Here is an 18851-nt window from a genome sequence, read left to right as displayed (position 1 = left end):
TGGCAATTTGATCTCTGGTTCCTCTGCCTTTTCTAAAACCAGCTTGAACATCAGGAAGTTCATGATTCACATACTATTGAAGCCTGCCTTGGAGAATTTTGAGCATTAGTTTGCTAGCATGTGAGATGAGTGCAATTGTGTGGTAGTTTGAATGATCTTTGGCATTGCCTTTCTGTGGGATTGGAATGAAAGCTGACCTTTTCCAATCCTGTGGTCACTACTGAGCTTTCCAAATTTGCTGACATATTGAGTGCAGCACTTTCACAGCATCATTTTTTAGGATTTGGAATAGCTCAACTGGAATTCTGTCACCTCCACTAGCTTTGTTCATAGTGATGCTTCCTAACGCCCACTTGACTTCACATTTCAGGATGTCTGGCTCTAGGTGAGTGATCACACCATCATAATTATCTGGGTCATGAAGATCTTTTTTATATAGTTCTTCTGTGTATTCTTGCCACGTCTTCTTAATATCTTCTGCTTCTGTTAGGTCCATACCATTTCTGTCCTTTATCGAGCCCATCTTTGCATGACATGTTCCCTTGGTATCTCTAATTTTCTTGAGGAGACCTCTAGTCTGTCCCATTCTATTGTTTTTCTCTATTTCTTTGCACTGATGACTGAGGAAGGCTTTCTTATCTCTCCTTGCTGTTCTTTGGAACTCTGCATTCAAATGGGTATATCTTTCCTTTTCTCCTTTGCTTTTTGCTTCTCTTCTTTTCATAGCTATTTGTAACGCCTCCTCAGACAGCCATTTTTGCTTAGATAAAGAAGATAATTGCGACTTCCTTCAAAAGGTCCCATGCGTGCACTGCTACATTCAGTGCCCCTAACCCTGTAGCAGGCCACCACCAACTCATGCCTCCACCAGAGACTCCTAGACACTCATGGGCAAGTCTGGGTCAGTCTCTTGTGGGGTGACTGCTCCTTTCTCCTGGGTCCTAGTATGTACAAGGTTCTGTTTGTTCCCTTCAAGAATCTATTTCCCCAGTCCTGTGTAAGTTCTGGCAGCTCTATGGTGGGGTTAATGCTGACCTCCTCCAAGAGGGCTTATGCCATACCCAAGTCTGCTGAACCCAGAGTCCCTGCCTGTGCGGCAGTCTACTGCTGAACCGTACCTCCACAGGAGACACTCAAACACAGTTCTGTCTCAGTCTCTGGAGTCTCTGGGTCCTGGTGGGCACAAGGTTTGTTTGAGCCCTCTGAGCATCTCTGGCAGGTATGGGGTTTGATTCTAAATGCAATTTTGCCCCTCCTACCATCTTGCTGGGGCTTCTCCTTTGCCTTGGACGTGGGACATATCCTCAAAGTTGCTCCACTTTTTTTGTTGTTGTTGTTAACCAGTGCTGGCTGTAGGCTTTGCAGTTTTCAGTGCATCTAATTGATCTGTCCGTTGGACTGCAAGGAGATCAAACCAGTCAATCCTAAAGGAAATCAGTCCTGAATGTTTCATTGGAAGGACTGATGCTAAAGCTGAAACTCCAATAATTTGGCCACCTGATGACTAGAGATCTCCTAAGAAAATTAGAGATACCAAGGGGATATTTCATGCAAAGATGGGCTCGATAAAGGACAAAAATGGTATGGACCTAACAGAAGCAGAAGATATTAAGAAAAGGTGGCAAGAATACACAGAAGAACTGTACAAAAAGGATCTTCATGACCCAGATAATCACGATGGTGTGATCACTCACCTAGAGCCAGACATCCTGGAATGCGAAGTCAAGTGGGCCTTAGGAAGTATCACTACAAACAAAGCTAGTGTAAGTGATGGAATTCCAGTTGAGCTATTTCAAATCCTAAAAGATAATGCTGTGAAAGTGCTGCACTCAATATGTCAGCAAATTTGGAAAACTCAGCAGTGGCCACAGGACTGGAAAAGGTCAGTTTTCATTTCAATCCCAAAGAAAGGCAATGCCAAAGAATGCTCAAACTACCACACAATTGCACTCATCTCACACGCTAGCAAAGTAATGATCAAAATTCTCCAAGCCAGGCTTCAGCAATATGTAAACCGTGAACTTCAAGATGTTCAAGCTGGTTTTAGAAAAGGCGGAGGAACCAGAGATCAAATTGCCAACATTTGCTGGATCATCGAAAAAGCAAGAGAGTTCCAGAAAAAAATCTATTTCTGCTTTATTGTCAGTATAGATTCATGGATTTCTATTTTATTTAGCAGATTATAATCCATCACTATCATTAATTTGTTGCTCAAATTTTCCTAAACTTAACCAGTGAGCCACTTGTTCAAGATTATTCCTCTGTCTTTTTTATATATCCCCATCATTTTTTGAGTCTTTACTTACTTCTGATCTATCATATCATTTTTGAAAAAATACTCATTTTACTAATATCTATATATCCTTATATATTTAAGCATTTCCTTACTCTTAGAATTTTACATTGTAGACTTTAAAAATGCTAAACTGTGTTGTGATGAAAATTCTGGTAACTGGGTATTAATGTAAATCCAAAATTATTTACCTGGTATAATAATTTTCTAGAAGAGGATTTGTTAAATTGCCCTCTAGAAAAATTATACCTATTAATATCAGTCAGTTCAGTCGCTCAGTTGTATCTGACTCTTTGAGACCCCATGGACAGCAGTGCACCAGGCTTCCCTGTGCATCACCAACTACTCGAGCTTGCTCAAACTCTTGTCCATTGAGTCAGTGATGCCATCCAACCATCTCATCCTCTATGGTCCCCTTCTCCTCTTGCTTTCAATCTTTCCCAGCATCGGGGTCTTTTTCAATGAGTCAGTTCTTCGCATCAGGTGCCCAAAGTATTGGAGTTTCAGCTTCATCATCAGTCCTTCCAATGAATATTCAGGACTGATTTCCTTTAGGATGGACTGGTTGACTCTCCTTGCAGTCCAAGGGACTCTCAAGAGTCTTCTCCAAAACCACAGTTCAAGACCATCAGTTCTTCAGTGCTCAGCTTTCTTTATCGTCCAACTCTGGCATCCATACATGACTACTGGAAAAACCATAGCTTTGTCTAGACAGACCTTTGTTGGCAAAGTAATGTCTCTGCTTTTTAATATACTGTCTAGGTTGGTCATAACTTTTCTTAAGGAGCAAGCGTCTTTTAATTTCATAGCTGCAGTCACCATCAACAGTGATTTAGGAGCCCCCCAAAATAAAGTCTGCCACTGTTTCCACCTATTCCCCATCTATTTACCATGGAGTGATGGGACCAGATGCCATAATCCTAGTTTTCTGAATGTTGAGCTTTAAGCCAACTTTTTCACTCTTTTCTTTCAGTTTTATCAAGAGGCTCTTTAGTTCTTCTTCACTTTCTGCCATAAGGGTGATGTCATCTGCATATCTGAAGTTATTGATATCTCTCCTGGCAATCTTGATCCCAACTTGTGCTTCATCCAGTCTGGCATGTCTCATGATATACTCTGCATATAAGTTAAATAAGCAGGGTGACAGTATACAGCCCTGATGTACTTCTTTCCCTATTTGGAACCAGTCTGTTGTTCCATGTTCATTTCTAACTGTTGCTTCTTGACCTGCATACAGATTTCTCAAGAGACAGGTAAGGTGGTCTGGTATTCCCGTCTCTTTAAGAGTTTTCCACAGTTTATTGGGATCCACACAGTCAAAGGCTTTTGCATAGTCAATAAAGCAGGAGTAGATGTTTTTCTGGAACTTTCTTGCTTTTTCAAAGATCCAACAGATGTTAGAAATTTGATCTCTGGTTCCTCTGCCTTTTCTAAATCTAGCTTGAACATCTGGAAGTTCACAGTTCACATATTGCTGAAGCCTGGCTTGGAGAATTTTGAGCATTAGTTTACTAGCACGTGAGATGAGTACAATTGTGCAGTACTTTAAACTTTCTTAGCATTGCCTTTCTTTGGGATTGAAATGAAAACTGACCTTTTCCAGTCCTGTGGCCACTGCTGAGTTTTCCAAATTTGCTGACATATTGAGTGCAACACTTTCACAGCATCATCTTTTAGGATTTAAAATAGCTCAACTGAAATTCTATCACCTCCACTAGCTTTGTTCATAGTGATGCTTCCTAACGCCTACTTGATTTTGCATTCCAGGATATCTGGCTCTAGATGAGTGATCACACCATTGTGATTATCTGGGTCATGAAGATCTTTTTTGTACAGTTCTTCTGTGTATTCTTGCCACGTCTTCTTAATATCTTCTGCTTCTGTTAGGTCCATACCATTTCTGTCCTTTATTGAGCCAATCTTTGCACGAAATTTTCCCTTGGTATCTCTAGTCTTTCCCATTCTATTGTTTCTTATCTCTCCTTGCTATTCTTTGGAACTCTGCATTCAAATGTGTGTTTTTTTCTTTTTCTCCTTTGCCTTTTGCTTCTCTTCTTTTCTCGGCTATTTGTAAGACCCTCTCAGACAACAAATTTGCCTTTTTGCATTTCTTTTTCTGGGGGATGATCTTGAGCCCTGCCTCCTGTACAGTGTCACGAACCTTCATCCATAGTTCTTCAGGCACTCTGTCTGTCAGATCTAATCCCTTGAGTCTATTTGTCACTTCCACTGTATAATCGTAAGGGATTTGATTTAAGTCATACCTGAATGGTCTAGTGGTTTATATATTTATATATATAGAAATATATAAGAATGCCCATTTTCTCATTCCCTAGTTTGGGTAGAATTTTAATACGTCTAGGACCTTACTCTATGGTTCCCATACCTAGAGTATCAGCATTACCTGGGAACCTGTTAGAAATCCAGAATCTCAGACCCCACCCCAGACCCGTTGAGTTAGAATCTATATTATAACAAGTTCCCCCAGGTAATACATAGGCACATGAAAGTCTAAAAAGCAGTTTCAAATATAATTTATATGTTGTTCAGTCATCAGTCATATCTAACTCTTTGCAACCCCATGGACTGTAGACCACCAGGCTCCTCTCTCCATGGAAATCTCCAGACAAGAATACTGGAGTGGGTTGCCATTTCCTTCTCCAGGGGATCTTCTCCACCCAGGGATCAAGCCCTCGTATCCTGCATTAGCAGATTGATTCTTTACCACTGAGCCACCAGGGAAGCCCATGTGTAGGCAGGAGCATAGAATAGCCCAGAACTTGATTCCAGAACTTCTTAGATTAAACTGCAGGCCCGTGTGGGAAAATTGACTTGATCCTAGATCCAGGCAAGGTAAGTCAGAAGCCTATACTGACATTTGTATTAATAAAAAGGTAAAAATGATCAAAAAGTAAAGTAGATACCAAAAAAAGTGCTTATGTGTTATCCCATCTATATGTATATTCCATGTGTGTGTGTTATCCCATCTATATGTATATTCCGTGTGTGTGTGTGTGTGTGTGTGTATCTCCTAATCAAGCCTTTTTGGCAAACAGGACACTGAAGATCAGCACAGAGTACCAACACTGTTCCCCTGTAACACGAGACAGTCTTGTCTCTCTGTCTTCACCCACTGCATACCAAACACTCTGCGCATTAGCTCATCATTTATCTAGTAGTCTAAGGAAAAACTGAATCAGATCGCTTATGGAGTGGTTTACAATAGGTACTCGTAAACCCTACTGCCCGATAATCTATTTTAGTGGTCTGATATTATGTCTAAGAAACAGCATTTTTAATAAACACACTGGGTGATTCTGATGCCCTAAGCTTGAGAACTACTACGCTACTACACTTTACTGAACATACCTGAAATGTGTTGTTTGATCAGATGTTTTATTGGTTTCAGAATAGTAGCATTTTTATAAAAGCTTTCAGCCAGAATTTACTTTTTTGTTATTATTAGTTAATAGGATGAGTAAGTCTAGGAATTGTAATTACTTTTTTTGTCATCACTAGTTCTAACCAAGTGACTCTAAGTTAGTGAGAATAGAGAGAAATAATCCTGTTGAACTCTATTTCACCCTTCATTCCCTATCCTGGAGACTGCCTTCTTGAGCCAATCCACATTCTTTTCAGATGATACCTCAACACATTTTCTTTCCTGTCAATATAGTTTGGTGAGATAAATTCATATCATGGAAAAAATATGATTCTATCAAAATTTTGTTATGATGTTAACATATATTATCACATAAGTATATATCAAGTAATTATTTAAAAACTATGTTTTAAAATACAAATAATATTTTTTATATAGGAGGAGCAAAGAAAAAAGGAAACAGCATGTATAAAAGGTACTTTTTCTCAACAGTTTATTAGAATAAGTCATGATCAACTTTTAGCAATTCACATTTTAAAGAATCAAGAGGCTATCTTAAACATATACTAGATATCTAAATATTTTTAAAATCATGAAAACTCAAGGGAAATATCTATTTATTAGTATATGAACGAGCATTTTTTTAGAAAACAAAATTTGCAATGTCCTATCTTAAAATGTGAAATTTTAATTTTTTTTTTTGTCCCTTATTTATACCCAAAGGTATCAGAGTCAGTGCCATAGACACATGATGGAGAGTCAAAAGCATGAGCATTCTGTAACCCTTTAGATATTGACTTACTACCTCAAAGCCTTACTCTCCTACATAACTTTAGAAATGCAGAATATAGAATGTAATAAGGTATTTAAAACAGCTTTAAAATCAATGTTACATATTCAAATCAAAACTATGTAAAATATCATAAAAGATGTTGTTTTAGGATATTTTGTAAATGTGATATTTTCTAAAACTTAACATTTTTATTTGCAACTGTTCAGCATAAATAATGTAATGGGAGAAGCATGGGACTTATAGTAACACAGATCTAGAACAAAGTCTGTTTTGTATCTGATTTTGGTGACTCATTTCTCTAAGTCTCAGTCTCAGTAATATCTTTTGTGAAATAGGGCTGATAACTACCTTAAGTAATAATTGAAAGAATAAATGAGATCTGGAAATATATCAAACTGCTGTGTAAATTCTAAGGCATTATATATGAATGTTAATTTAGTAGTTACTTTAATTGGTATAAAGCCAGTTTGATCTCATGGTGGACAAACATTTTGTAATTTAGCTGCTTTGACCCCATGAACGGTAGGCTTCAAGGCTCCTCTGTCCATGGAATTCTCCAGGCAAGATTATTGAAGTGGATAGTCATTCCCTTCTCCAGGGGATCTTCCCCACCCAGGGATCAAACCCGAGTCTTTCATATTGCAGGCGGATTCTTTACCATCTGCCACAGGGAAGCCCAAATTTATCTGCTTAAGGAGACATTTTAAATTTTTTTTTCTTTTTTACTTTTCTTTTTTTAATTGAAAGATAATTGCTTTACAGAATTTTGTTGTCTTCTGTCAAACCTCAACATGAATCAGCCATAGCTATACATATATCCCCTCCCTTTTGAACCTCCCTGTCATCTCCCTCCACATCCCACCCCTCTAGTTGATACAAAGCCTCTGTTTGAGTTTCCTGAGCCAAAATTTAATTTTTAAATAAGATAATATTTAGCCTTAAATAGTTAAACTATCTGCCATCTCTGATTTTAAGGGACATTCCAGAACTGAGCTTTCTAGCCTGTTTAGAATCTTCTTCTGTTAAGACAGGTTGATTTTATTTAGAATAGATTTTTCTACTCTGGTTTATCATGAAAATATTGCTGATTCCCCATTAAATATTTAACATTGTGTAGATATTGATAGCAACTTAGAATTTTCACTGTTGCATTATTCTGTTCCTAAAAACCCTAAAAAGAGTTTGAATTTTAGAAAGTAACATTATCCTTATATTAAGATTTTCTCATGAATATGTAATATTCATAGTAAATCTGTTTTGTTTTGTTTTGTTTTACAGCAAATAATGGTTATTCTAAAGATGATTTCTGCCTTGCAACGAAAAAAGTCATTTGTGACCCCTCAGAGTCTAGCTCGGCAACAAATCCCAGCAGTGTTACCTTAAGCTTATCAACATTACCATCTGATTTTTATTACAGCCAAAGTGTAGAAATAGCTGATGACTGGTATTCTGATGATTCTCAAATGAAAAAGAGCCCTCCGATGCCTTTTCTTGGGGAGCCTCTAATGGAAAAAGTATTTTCATACTTGACAACCATTCCATTAGAACAATGTACTGAAAATGTACTAAATATGACACTTCGTGATGGTCAAAAAGATGATAACCTTAAGGAAATATTTACACGAAGAAATACAGAGGTTGAAATACAAAACCTTCAACATAATACTGAATGACTTTTTTCTTTTGAAACTTTGTGTACCCTGAAATCATGTAAAGTTAAAACTGAATTACCAGCTTCTGAGTCTCTTAACATGTCCATGCTAGTATTATTTCTTTTGTTCTTTACCATAGAGTGGTCCTACTTCCCTTTCTAATTATTTGTAGAAACAAAATTACAGGAAGAAGTAGAGTGATATCATAAACATTAAGTTTAAATCCTTGTATCTCATCAAAGGATATAATAGATAATACAAATGTATTTTAACACATAGGAGAAATACTTTAAGAAATCCTCAGCACAGATACATTTTAAATAAAACATTTGCAGCGTTTCTTTATACTTCTGACATTTTCAGTTTTATTTCAGTGTGGGTAAGACTGGGCAGAATACTTCCATCAGCTATTCTGATTTTTAAATACATAAATCACCTACCATTTAAATCTTATTACGCCATGATTTTCATAAGCAATATAACTTTGCTCCTCTAGGGGAGCCTGGAACACTGAAGAATACAGAAAACAATTTTCTTTGCCCTCTCCTATGTCTGTTTCTCAGAATGACCCTCTGATCCTTACCCCACTATGATGAAGATATAAGCGGTTATGTTCATAAGCACCTGACTCAAGCTAGGATGAACCAGAATTTCTCTCTAGTCTGAGAAACCCTTGGTCAAATTTCAATTTATGGCTCCGAGAAATTTTTGACACCTACCCCATAATTAATCTTTTTTTCTTTCTCATAAATACTCTTCATGTAATTAGGCCCTGTTTTTCTTTCTCTTGGGAAAAACAATGAAATATATCATTACTTTTTGTGCTTAAAACACTCATACTGGGACTTGTGCATATCTTCCCAAGAGATAAATCATGTCTATTACAATAAATGAAAGGAAACTTGTCTCAAATATGGTAGTAGCATTATACAGGCCCATCACTTCTCTCTTAGAGAGGATATTAAAAAAGATTAGAACACCTGTCTCTTTTGAAGCATCTGGTCATATTTGTTGATTAGATTGTGAGAATATCTCTTTATATCTCTCTACATCCATTCCTAAATCAAAATAAGCCATTTCAGTTAGAGGTTTGTAAAGAATGGTAAAAAAAATTGGTTTCTATTTCTTGGTTTTCTACCAACTTCTATCTTATTGCCTATCCCAGAGAAGAAAGTCATCTCTAATTTTGATAAGATTCTAAAGCTTCCCTAGAAATTTGGGGTTAGAGACAACAGATTCTAGCCTTGTTTTGACTACTCTCTAGAATAGAGGAGACATAAATTGGGGAGCTATGGGTTGCCGTGTCCCACTCTGTGGTTTAGGCAGAAAAGGACAGAAAATCTGCAGTAAGAGAGCAGTGAAGTATTTGCAAAGTGAAGAACAGAGAGGAGAGATCAGAAGAATGTGATCCCTGGCTTTCTTAACAGTGCTCCATTCCCTTTTTCCAGCCCTTCTTGAATCCTGCCCTCAGCTTAGAAAGGCACCCTCATATCTTAATTATAAATTCCTCTTTTTGCTTAAGCTAGAAGATTTGATTTCTGTTACTAGCCACAATCACTGAGGCCTGTTTTTAACTGTTTTGTTTTTTTAGCTTTGGTGAGGTACCCTTGTAATTCTTTAATAAATTGCCCTTTTTGCATTAAGTAGAGATTTGTTTCTGTTACTGTAACCAAAGCATCCTAATCAAATTCTTGTCATTTCAAATGAGAAATAAAAAGAACTATACATTTAAAGCACTTTTCACACTGTAGAGATAGAAAAAACTGAGTATTTCTTCAGAACCTAATACATTTGCTTCTTTATTAAAGTGTTACTTTTTATCATAGGTATATACCTTGTTCTCTTTGAAAAGTATAATGAGATAAAATTGACACCATTAGCCAGACTCATCAAGAAACAAAGGGAGAAAAATCAAATCAATAAAATTAGAAATGAAAATGGAAAAATCATAACAGACAACACAGAAATACAAAGGATCATAAGAGATGACTATCAGCAATTATATGCCAATAAAATGGACAACGTGGAAGAAATGGACAAATTCTTAGAAAAGTACAACTTTCCAAAACTGGACCAGGAAGAAATAGAAAATCTTAACAGACCCATCACAAGCACGGAAATTGAAACTATAGTCAGAAATCTTCCAGCAAACAAAAGCCCAGGTCCAGACAGCTTCACAGCTGAATTCTACCAAAAATTTAGAGAAAAGCTAACACCTATCCTACTCAAACTCTTCCAGAAAATTGCAGAGAAAGGTAAACTTCCAAACTCATTCTACGAGGCCACCATCACCCTAATACCAAAACCTGACAAAGATGCCACAAAAAAGAAAACTACAGGCCAATATCACTGATGAACATAGATGCAAAAATCCTTAACAAAATTCTAGCAATAAGAATCCAACAACACATTAAAAAGATCATACACCATGACCAAGCGGGCTTTATCCCAGGGATGCAAGGATTCTTCAATATCTGCAAATCAATCAATGTAATACACCACATTAACAAATTGACAAATAAAAACCATATGATTATCTCAACAGATTTAGAGAAAGCCTTTGACAAAATTCAACATCCATTTATGATAAAAACTCTCCAGAAAGCAGGAATAGAAGGAATATACCTCAACATAATAAAAGCTATATATGACAAACCCACAGCAAACATTATCCTCAATGGTGAAAAATTGAAAGCATTTTCCCTAAAGTCAGGAACAAGACAAGGGTGCCCACTTCACCATTACTATTCAACATAGTTTTGGAAGTTTTGGCCACAGCAATCAAAGCAGAAAAAGAAATAAAAGGAATCCAAATTGGAAAAGAAGAAGTAGAACTCTCACTGTTTGCAGATGACATGATCCTCTACATAGAAAACCCTAAAGACTCCACCAGAAAATTACTAGAACTAATCAATGAATATAGTAAAGTTGCAGGATATAAAATCAACACACTGAAATCCCTTGCATTCCTATACACTAATAATGAGAAAATAGAGAAATTAAGGAAACAATTCCATTCACCATTGCAATGAAAAGAATAAAATACTTAGGAATATATCTACCTAAAGAAACTAAAGCCCTATATATAGAAAACTATAAAACACTGGTGAAAGAAATCAAAGAGGACACTAACAGATGGAGAAATATACCATGTTCATGGATTGGAAGAATCATTATAGTGAAAATGAGTATACTACCCAAAGCAATTTATAGATTCAGTGCAATCCCTATCAAGCTACCAACGGTATTCTTCACAGAGCTAGAGCAAATAATTTCACAATTTGTATGGAAATACAAAAAACCTAGAATAGCCAAAGCAATCTTGAGAAAGAAGAATGGAACTGGAGGAATCAACCTACCTGACTTCAGGCTCTATTACAAAGCCACAGTCATCAAGACAGTATGGTACTGGCACAAAGACAGAAATATAGATCAATGGAACAAAATAGAAAGCCCAGAGATAAATCCACACACATATGGACACCTTATCTTTGACAAAGGAGGCAAGAATATACAATGGATTAAAGACAATCTCTTTAACAAGTGGTGCTGGGAAAACTGGTCAACCACTTGTAAAAGAATGAAACTAGAACACTTTCTAACACCATACACAAAAATAAACTCAAAATGGATTAAAGATCTAAATGTAAGACCAGAAACTATAAAACTCCTAGAGGAGAACATAGGCAAAACACTCTCTGACATACATCACAGCAGGATCCTCTATGACCCACCTCCCAGAATATTGGAAATAAAAGCAAATATAAACAAATGGGACCTAATTAAATTTAAAAGCTTCTGCACAACAAAGGAAACTATAAGCAAGGTGAAAAGACAGCCTTCACAATGGGAGAAAATAACAGCAAACGAAGCAACTGACAAACAACTAATCTCGAGAATATACAAGCAACTCCTACAGCTCAACTGTAGAAAAATAAACGGCCCAATCAAAAAATGGGCCAAAGAACTAAATAGACATTTCTCCAAAGAAGACATACAGATGGCTCACAAACACATGAAAAGATGCTCAACATCGCTCATTATCAGAGAAATGCAAATCAAAACCACAATGAGGTACCATTTCACACCAGTCAGAATGGCTGCGATCCAAAAGTCTACAAGTAATAAATGCTGGAGAGGGTGTGGAGAAAAGGGAACCCTCTTACACTGTTTGTGGGAATGCAAACTAGTACAGCCACTATGGAGAACAGTGTGGAGATTCCTTAAAAAACTGGAAATAGAACTGCCTTATGACCCAGCAATCCCACTGCTGGGCATACACACTGAGGAAACCAGAAGGGAAAGAGACACGTGTACCCCAATGTTCATCGCAGCACTGTTTGTAATAGCCAGGACATGGAAGCAACCTAGATGTCCATCAGCAGATGAATGGATAAGAAAGCTGTGGTACATATACACAATGGAGTATTACTCAGCCATTAAGAAGAATACATTTGAATCAGTTCTAATGAGGTGGATGAAACTGGAGCCTATTATACAGAGTGAGGTAAGCCAGAGGAAAAACACCAATACAGTATACTAATGCATATATATGGAATTTAGAAAGATGGTAACAATAACCCTATATATGAGACAGCAAAAGAGACACTGATGTATAGAACAGTCTTTTGGACTCTGTGGGAGAGGGAGAGGGTGGGAAGATTTGGGAGAATGGCATTGAAACATGTATAATATCATATATGAAATGAGTCGCCAGTCCAGGTTCGATGCACAATACTGGATGCTTGGGGCTGGTGCACTGGGACGACCCAGAGGGATGGTACGGGGAGGGAGGAGGGAGGAGGGTTCAGGATGGGGAACACGTGTATACCTGTGGCAGATTCATGTTGATATATGGCAAAACCAATACAATATTATAAAGTTAAAAAATAAAATAAAATATAAAAAAAGAAAAGTCTAATGAGCAGTACATATGAAATTACAGCATATCTTTTAAAGTGAAAGTGAAAGTTCCTCAGTCGTGTTGAACTCTTTGCAACCCTATGGACTATACAGTCCATAGAATTCTCCAGGCCAGAATACTGGAGTGGGTAGCCATTCCCTTCTCCAGGGGATCTTCCCAACCCAGGGAGAGAACCCAGGTCTCCTACATTACAGGCAGATTTTTTACCATCTGAGCCACCAGGGAAGCCCACATATGTTTTAGGTCAGTGACAAAGGACAGTTTATTAGTCATAGCAATAGCCAAAGTATCATCATTTTTGCCTCATTTCTTGAGCCCCAGTTCCCATAAGGCAGTAAAAAGAGGCCCAAATAATGACTGCACAGTGGATTGCATGACAGGAAAGAACACTGAGTTAATGGAAGCAAGTGTTTCATAATGAGCAATAAGCATGCCTGCCCTTTGTACCATAGGAAGGCACAATATATTCTAAGAGTGTTTTGCTCCATATACATTGGTGAAAAGAGTTTGGCGTTCTGTGTGTCTGCTCACAGGCATGCAAAAATACAAGAGATCTGTAATTAACACTGCCATAGGGTATTGATTACAGTTTATTTTTAAATCACAAATACCTGGAAACCAACACAAATTAGCTTAGGAAAACTATTTTTATTTGTAAATAGAATTCAAATAATGGTTAAGCAACTAAATACAGAAAGCACAAGAACATCTCTTCTTGGGTCTCAAGAACAGATGGAACAGGGTCAAAGTCCATCAAGACTATTTCTGTTTATACCAGTCAAGTTTTGATGAGGGGAAATTGAATCACTATCATGTATGAGAAAGGGGATTTTTAAGAGCTATATCTTAAATAGCTGTAGAAGAAGCTGGGGAAGTGAAGGTTTAGGAGAGAAGTTGGAGGATCAGAGAAGTCACCAGCTACATAATCTGAGAAGCCACCTTGTCCAGCTGCCACAGGGAGCCTGGGGAAGGGAGAAGGAAGGCCTGTGAGAATGTCTAGAGGAAGATGTGCCTCTGCGTAGCAACTGCCTTGACAGTATTTTGTCAACCATCTGGTGGTGACCCTGGGGCCATTGTTTGTCAACAGGGTCAACAGTTAGGAAGAAAAGCTGTATGCTGGGGGAATGAACTGGAAACACGGCAGAGGAGAGTGAGGACAATTTGGAGCCCACTGTCCTCTCTGCTGATACCACATGTAAACATGATGGCCTTCACAGAATAATGGCTTCTGCTTGAAGTCTGCCTTCCAAATAGTGCACAGATCACTTTCTTGGCCAACTCTAACCCAGAAGCATACAGGTAAAAGTATACAGGGAAACATAATTCTAGCATAAGGAGTTAACAGAGTATAAACTATCTCAGTCCACTCACCAATTTGGCATTCATTTGCTACAGTCCCAAAGTGTTGGACACAACTGAAGCAATTTTGCATGTATGCATTCATGCACACACACTTTAACAATATTTAAAACTTCTGCAAAAAGAAGTAGCAATTGTGTTCTCATGTTCCATGATGAGATGATGCAAGATACCCCCTATAAAAAACAATGCACCTAGACTCTCCCCAGTGGAAGATAGAGTCCCACTTGTCACTTTGTCCATTTTTGAGTGATATTTCTCTTTTAGCGAGACAGATCCGCATTGAAATTCTGTAACCTAAATAATGAAATATAAGGTTAGCCACTATTCACATGTGTTCTTAGAGGAATAAGATAGAGGAAGAAAAGAAAAAGAACTGGAATATATTCATTTCAAGGTAGGAGTGAAATGCCTGTAACTACTGCCATTGTTTTGTAATTTGTGACATGGTCATTGCTGAGACAAAATAAAATATTTGCCACTGTATTACCAGGAGTAGTAGAAGAGTCACTCTTTTTTACACCCTTTCTTTCTTGAACCTGAGAGTCCTGGCCAAGAGATAGAGAGATCTCACTATATCTTGGTATGGAACACATCTGTCTGGGCCATGAAAAGTGTTGCCATTAAAACTGGGTCTTCAAAAGGTCCCCTCCCCAACCCGCATACCATTCTATCAGATTCATGGTTTGGGTAAAAGGGAAAATGGTAAGAAAAGTTAATTCCATGAGCACAACCCTACTGATATACCTCATTTGATGTCAAGTAAAATTGTTTTCTGGTCATAAGCAATCTTTTCAGATACCATGATGGTGAATCAGGTACCCTGAAGTCCAGGGATAGTGGTAATGGAAGAAGCTCCGTGGTCTGGAAAGGCAAATCCATATCCAAAGTGAAATTCAAGTGAGAACACAGGTAATAATTTTCTCATGGTAGAAGTAGTCTGATGTAATCAACCTGTTACCAGATGGTGATACATGCTCCTCCCAGGAAATGGAGAGTGTTAATCTCTGCTTTTTGCAAGTGGGGCTCTCAGAAGTGGCTGTAGTCACGTCAGCCTTAGTGAGTGGAAGTCCATGTTCCTAAACCCAAGTAACTTTCATCCCTTTCAACATGGTCGTTTTCTCCATGAGTCTATTGAGCAAGGACAAGGGTAGCTGTTGGAAGAGGCTGACTGACATCCATGGAACAGATCATCTTGTCCACTTGATTGTTAGCGTCTTCTGATATTGCCCTTTGGGGAGCATTTACAAGGGCCTCCAATTTATCTTCACATTTGGTGCCCATTCTGAGAAATTTACCTACAAGTATCTTCCTTGACTCCTTATTGGTGGTTTTCCAATTGTACTCCTTGCAAGTCCCCAGCCATCCCCCCATATCATTAGCCTGAAAATCTATACGTCTGAATGTATACTTCTTCCAGTCTATAAAAATAGGTCAGTGCTCAGAGTTATGCCTACTGAGACTCTTTCACTCCTGACCATCAGAGTCATACATGAGCAGGGCTATGGTACTCCAACTCTGAATTTTTAGCTGATGCTGGCACATCACAGAAGTATCTGTGAACCAGGGTCAAGTATTTCCCTCCTCAGTCAACTGGTGACCAGTAACTCCACTTGATCTCATAGATACAAGTTGAGAGAAGACCATGTAGCAGGAATCAGAGCCCCAAGAGGACTAATCATTTCCTCATACAATTTCTTTGTGCCTTCAGAATCTACTCAAATTCAGTTTTACATGTCTTAATGCCATTTTAGATCTATCACAGATCTGTATGCCTAACTTTATCTATTAGTGAACCAGACAACATCCAGTTCATGGTGAGCAGCTCAGTTCACCAGTTCAAAGTAGCTTGGTGGCCATGGTCACATATTAAGTCTCTACTAGTCTAATGGCATTCCATGGACTGTAGAGTCCATGGGGTAGCAAAGAGTCAGACACAACTGAGCGACTTTCAAAAATGGAGAAGGAAATGGCACCCCACTCCAGTATTCTTGCCTGGAGAATCCCATGGACAGAGCAGCCTGATAGGCTACAGTCCACGGGGTTGCAAAGAGTCAGACACGACTGAGCGACTTCAGTCAGTTCAGTCAGTCTAATGGCAAGCTAGGTGTTGTTTCCAAAAGGTGAATAATTATTGGCAGGTGATAACATAGTTTTGTTTGGAATCCTATAAACTCTGATTAACCTTATTTGCCTGCTGAAGTGTCCATACAGCTTCCTTATCTGATAGATGCTTCAAATAGCATAGATCTGCTGGGCCATATGGCCCAAGGGGCAGAATAACTAACTTGGTAACCTGGACCTGTTACAGAGCCTTCTATTCTTTTGGGCAATAGTCAGAACTGAAACTCTGTCAAGTTAACTCAGTGAGTCAGAGTAGCACATCCAAATGAGGTTTGTGTTGCCTCTGGTATCCATTGTACCTCTTAGTGCTTGGAGAAGTCAGATGCAGCAACTATTTTTCCAACTTGAAGCATCTTGTTCATTTCCATCTGAACATGCTTCAGACCACTGGATGCTTAGAGTTTACTGAGGCAACAAGCCCTTGTATTTTATGGAATTTATTTCCACCTTCAGACATGCATGCTGCTAAGTCACTTCAGTTGTGTCCGACTCTGTGTGACCCCATAGATGGCAGCCCACCAGGCTCCCCCATCCCTGGGATTCTCCAGGCAGGAACACTGGAGTGGGTTGCCATTTCCTTCTCCAATGCGTGAAAGGGAAGTTGCTCAGTCGTGTCCAACTCTTAGCGACCCCCTGGACTGCAGCCTACCAGGCTCCTCCATCCATGGGATTTTCTAGGCAAGAGTACTGGAGTGGGGTGCCATCACCTTCTCTGTAGACATGCATATATCTTATCAAATTATCTAGAATAGTTACTAATTCTTATTCACCGTGGACAATCAGCATGATACCACAAATGTCCTGTGGTGTCCATTCATGTGTAACAAAGAAGATCAAGACCAATTTGGACTAGGTTATGACGGAGGGTTAGAAAAACAATATAACCCTTGAGTGGAACAGTGAGGGTATAGTGCTTTTCCTTCCAAATGAAATAAAACTGCATCTTGTGGTTCATACTAACAGGAATAAAGGCGGGGGAGTATTTGCCAGAGGAATAGCAGATACAAGGGAAAGTGTTGATTTTTTTTTTCAGCAATGAAGCAGCACAGAACAGCAGCTTTAATTGAGGTCTACCTGAATAAATCATTTGGAACAATCCTCTTTCATCTTCTAGAAGCTATTTGTCTTCTGCACAGGCCAGAGAAGCAAGCTGAAAGAAGATAAGAATCACCATACCTGCCTCCTTCAAGCAACATTAATCTTTCTCATCTTTCTATGTGGTTTTGCTTTTGGTTTCTTATTTTGGTAGGGAGAAACACAGTGCCTTGCATTTGGTTTTTGCTACCATAATAACTCTCATTCCATAGGTAAGAGAGCCTACATGGAGATTTTGTCATTTGTTAAGTATGTCTATTCCAATTATGCTTTCTGCAACTGGAGAGAAAACCATGGATTGGGTTTGGAATTCACTGGACCTATTGAGATGGACCCAAACCATAACTACATTAGTGACCTGACCTCCGTAAACCCCTATTTGACTAGTGAGCTACTGTGACATTTTAAAACTCCAGTAATTAGTATCAATTCACAACTGCTGTCTCCATTTAAAAATCTGGTTATTTCCCTTAGCCCAGTGCACCATCACACTGGAAAATGGTTGTACTTATTTGGGGGGAAGCCTAGGAGGAACATTTACAGTGTGAATTTTCAGCAGAGCAGTGGGGTCCTTCCTCAAAACCATCTTTTATCCGAAGGGCTCTGGGTCTGAGAAAAAGCTGAAATCTGGGATGTAGTTGAGGAACCACAACTCTATAATGTAGATATTCAAGCTATTTAGCTAGCACTTTTTCTCTCATTCAAATCAAGTTAGCTTTTATAGGTTAAATCTGTCTGCACTGTGGTAGACAACAGCTGAAGTGTCTGCTTGGCTCTTTCAGCTCTTGTGTTGCCCCTGGACACCTTGGATTATCACCTGTGTAACAATTCAATAGTAAGCCATGGCAGAGATCCAAAGATACATTTTCCCAAAGCCATACAGATGGCCAACAAGCACATGGAAAGCTGCTCAGCATCACTAATCATCAGAGAAATTCAAATCAAAGCCACAATGAGATGTTCAGTTCAGTTCAGTTCAGTCGCTCAGTTGTGTCCGAGATGTTACATCACACCTATTAGAATGGTTGTCATCAAGACAAACATAATAAGTGTTAGCAAGGATGTAGAGAAAAAGGAACACTTGTGCACTGTTGGAGGGAATGTAAGTTGGTGCAGCCATTATGGAAAACAGTATGGAAATTCCTCAAAGATTTTAAAATAGAACTACCATATGGTCCAGCAATTCTGGATCATATCCAAAGGAAATGAAAACCTATCTCAAAGAGGCA

The 18851-nt window shown here is 38.4% G+C and overlaps 1 protein-coding gene across 1 annotated transcript in view; it reads left to right on the top strand.

Moving 5' to 3' along the window:
- The window catches only part of C6H1orf185 (chromosome 6 C1orf185 homolog), a 50531-nt gene extending 42064 nt beyond the window's left edge, over positions 1 to 8467 (top strand). The window contains exons 4-5 of the mRNA XM_044945025.2: positions 6114 to 6150; positions 7747 to 8467. Coding sequence (XP_044800960.1) covers positions 6114 to 6150; positions 7747 to 8141 — 432 coding nt within the window. The 3' untranslated portion in view covers positions 8142 to 8467. The remainder of the gene's footprint in view (positions 1 to 6113; positions 6151 to 7746) is intronic.
- The last annotated feature ends 10384 nt before the right edge of the window (positions 8468 to 18851 follow it).

This window comes from Bubalus bubalis, chromosome 6 (genome assembly GCF_019923935.1).
Source record: "Bubalus bubalis isolate 160015118507 breed Murrah chromosome 6, NDDB_SH_1, whole genome shotgun sequence".
NCBI lineage: Eukaryota > Metazoa > Chordata > Mammalia > Artiodactyla > Bovidae > Bubalus > Bubalus bubalis.
This window is presented reverse-complemented; position numbering and strand designations above follow the sequence as displayed.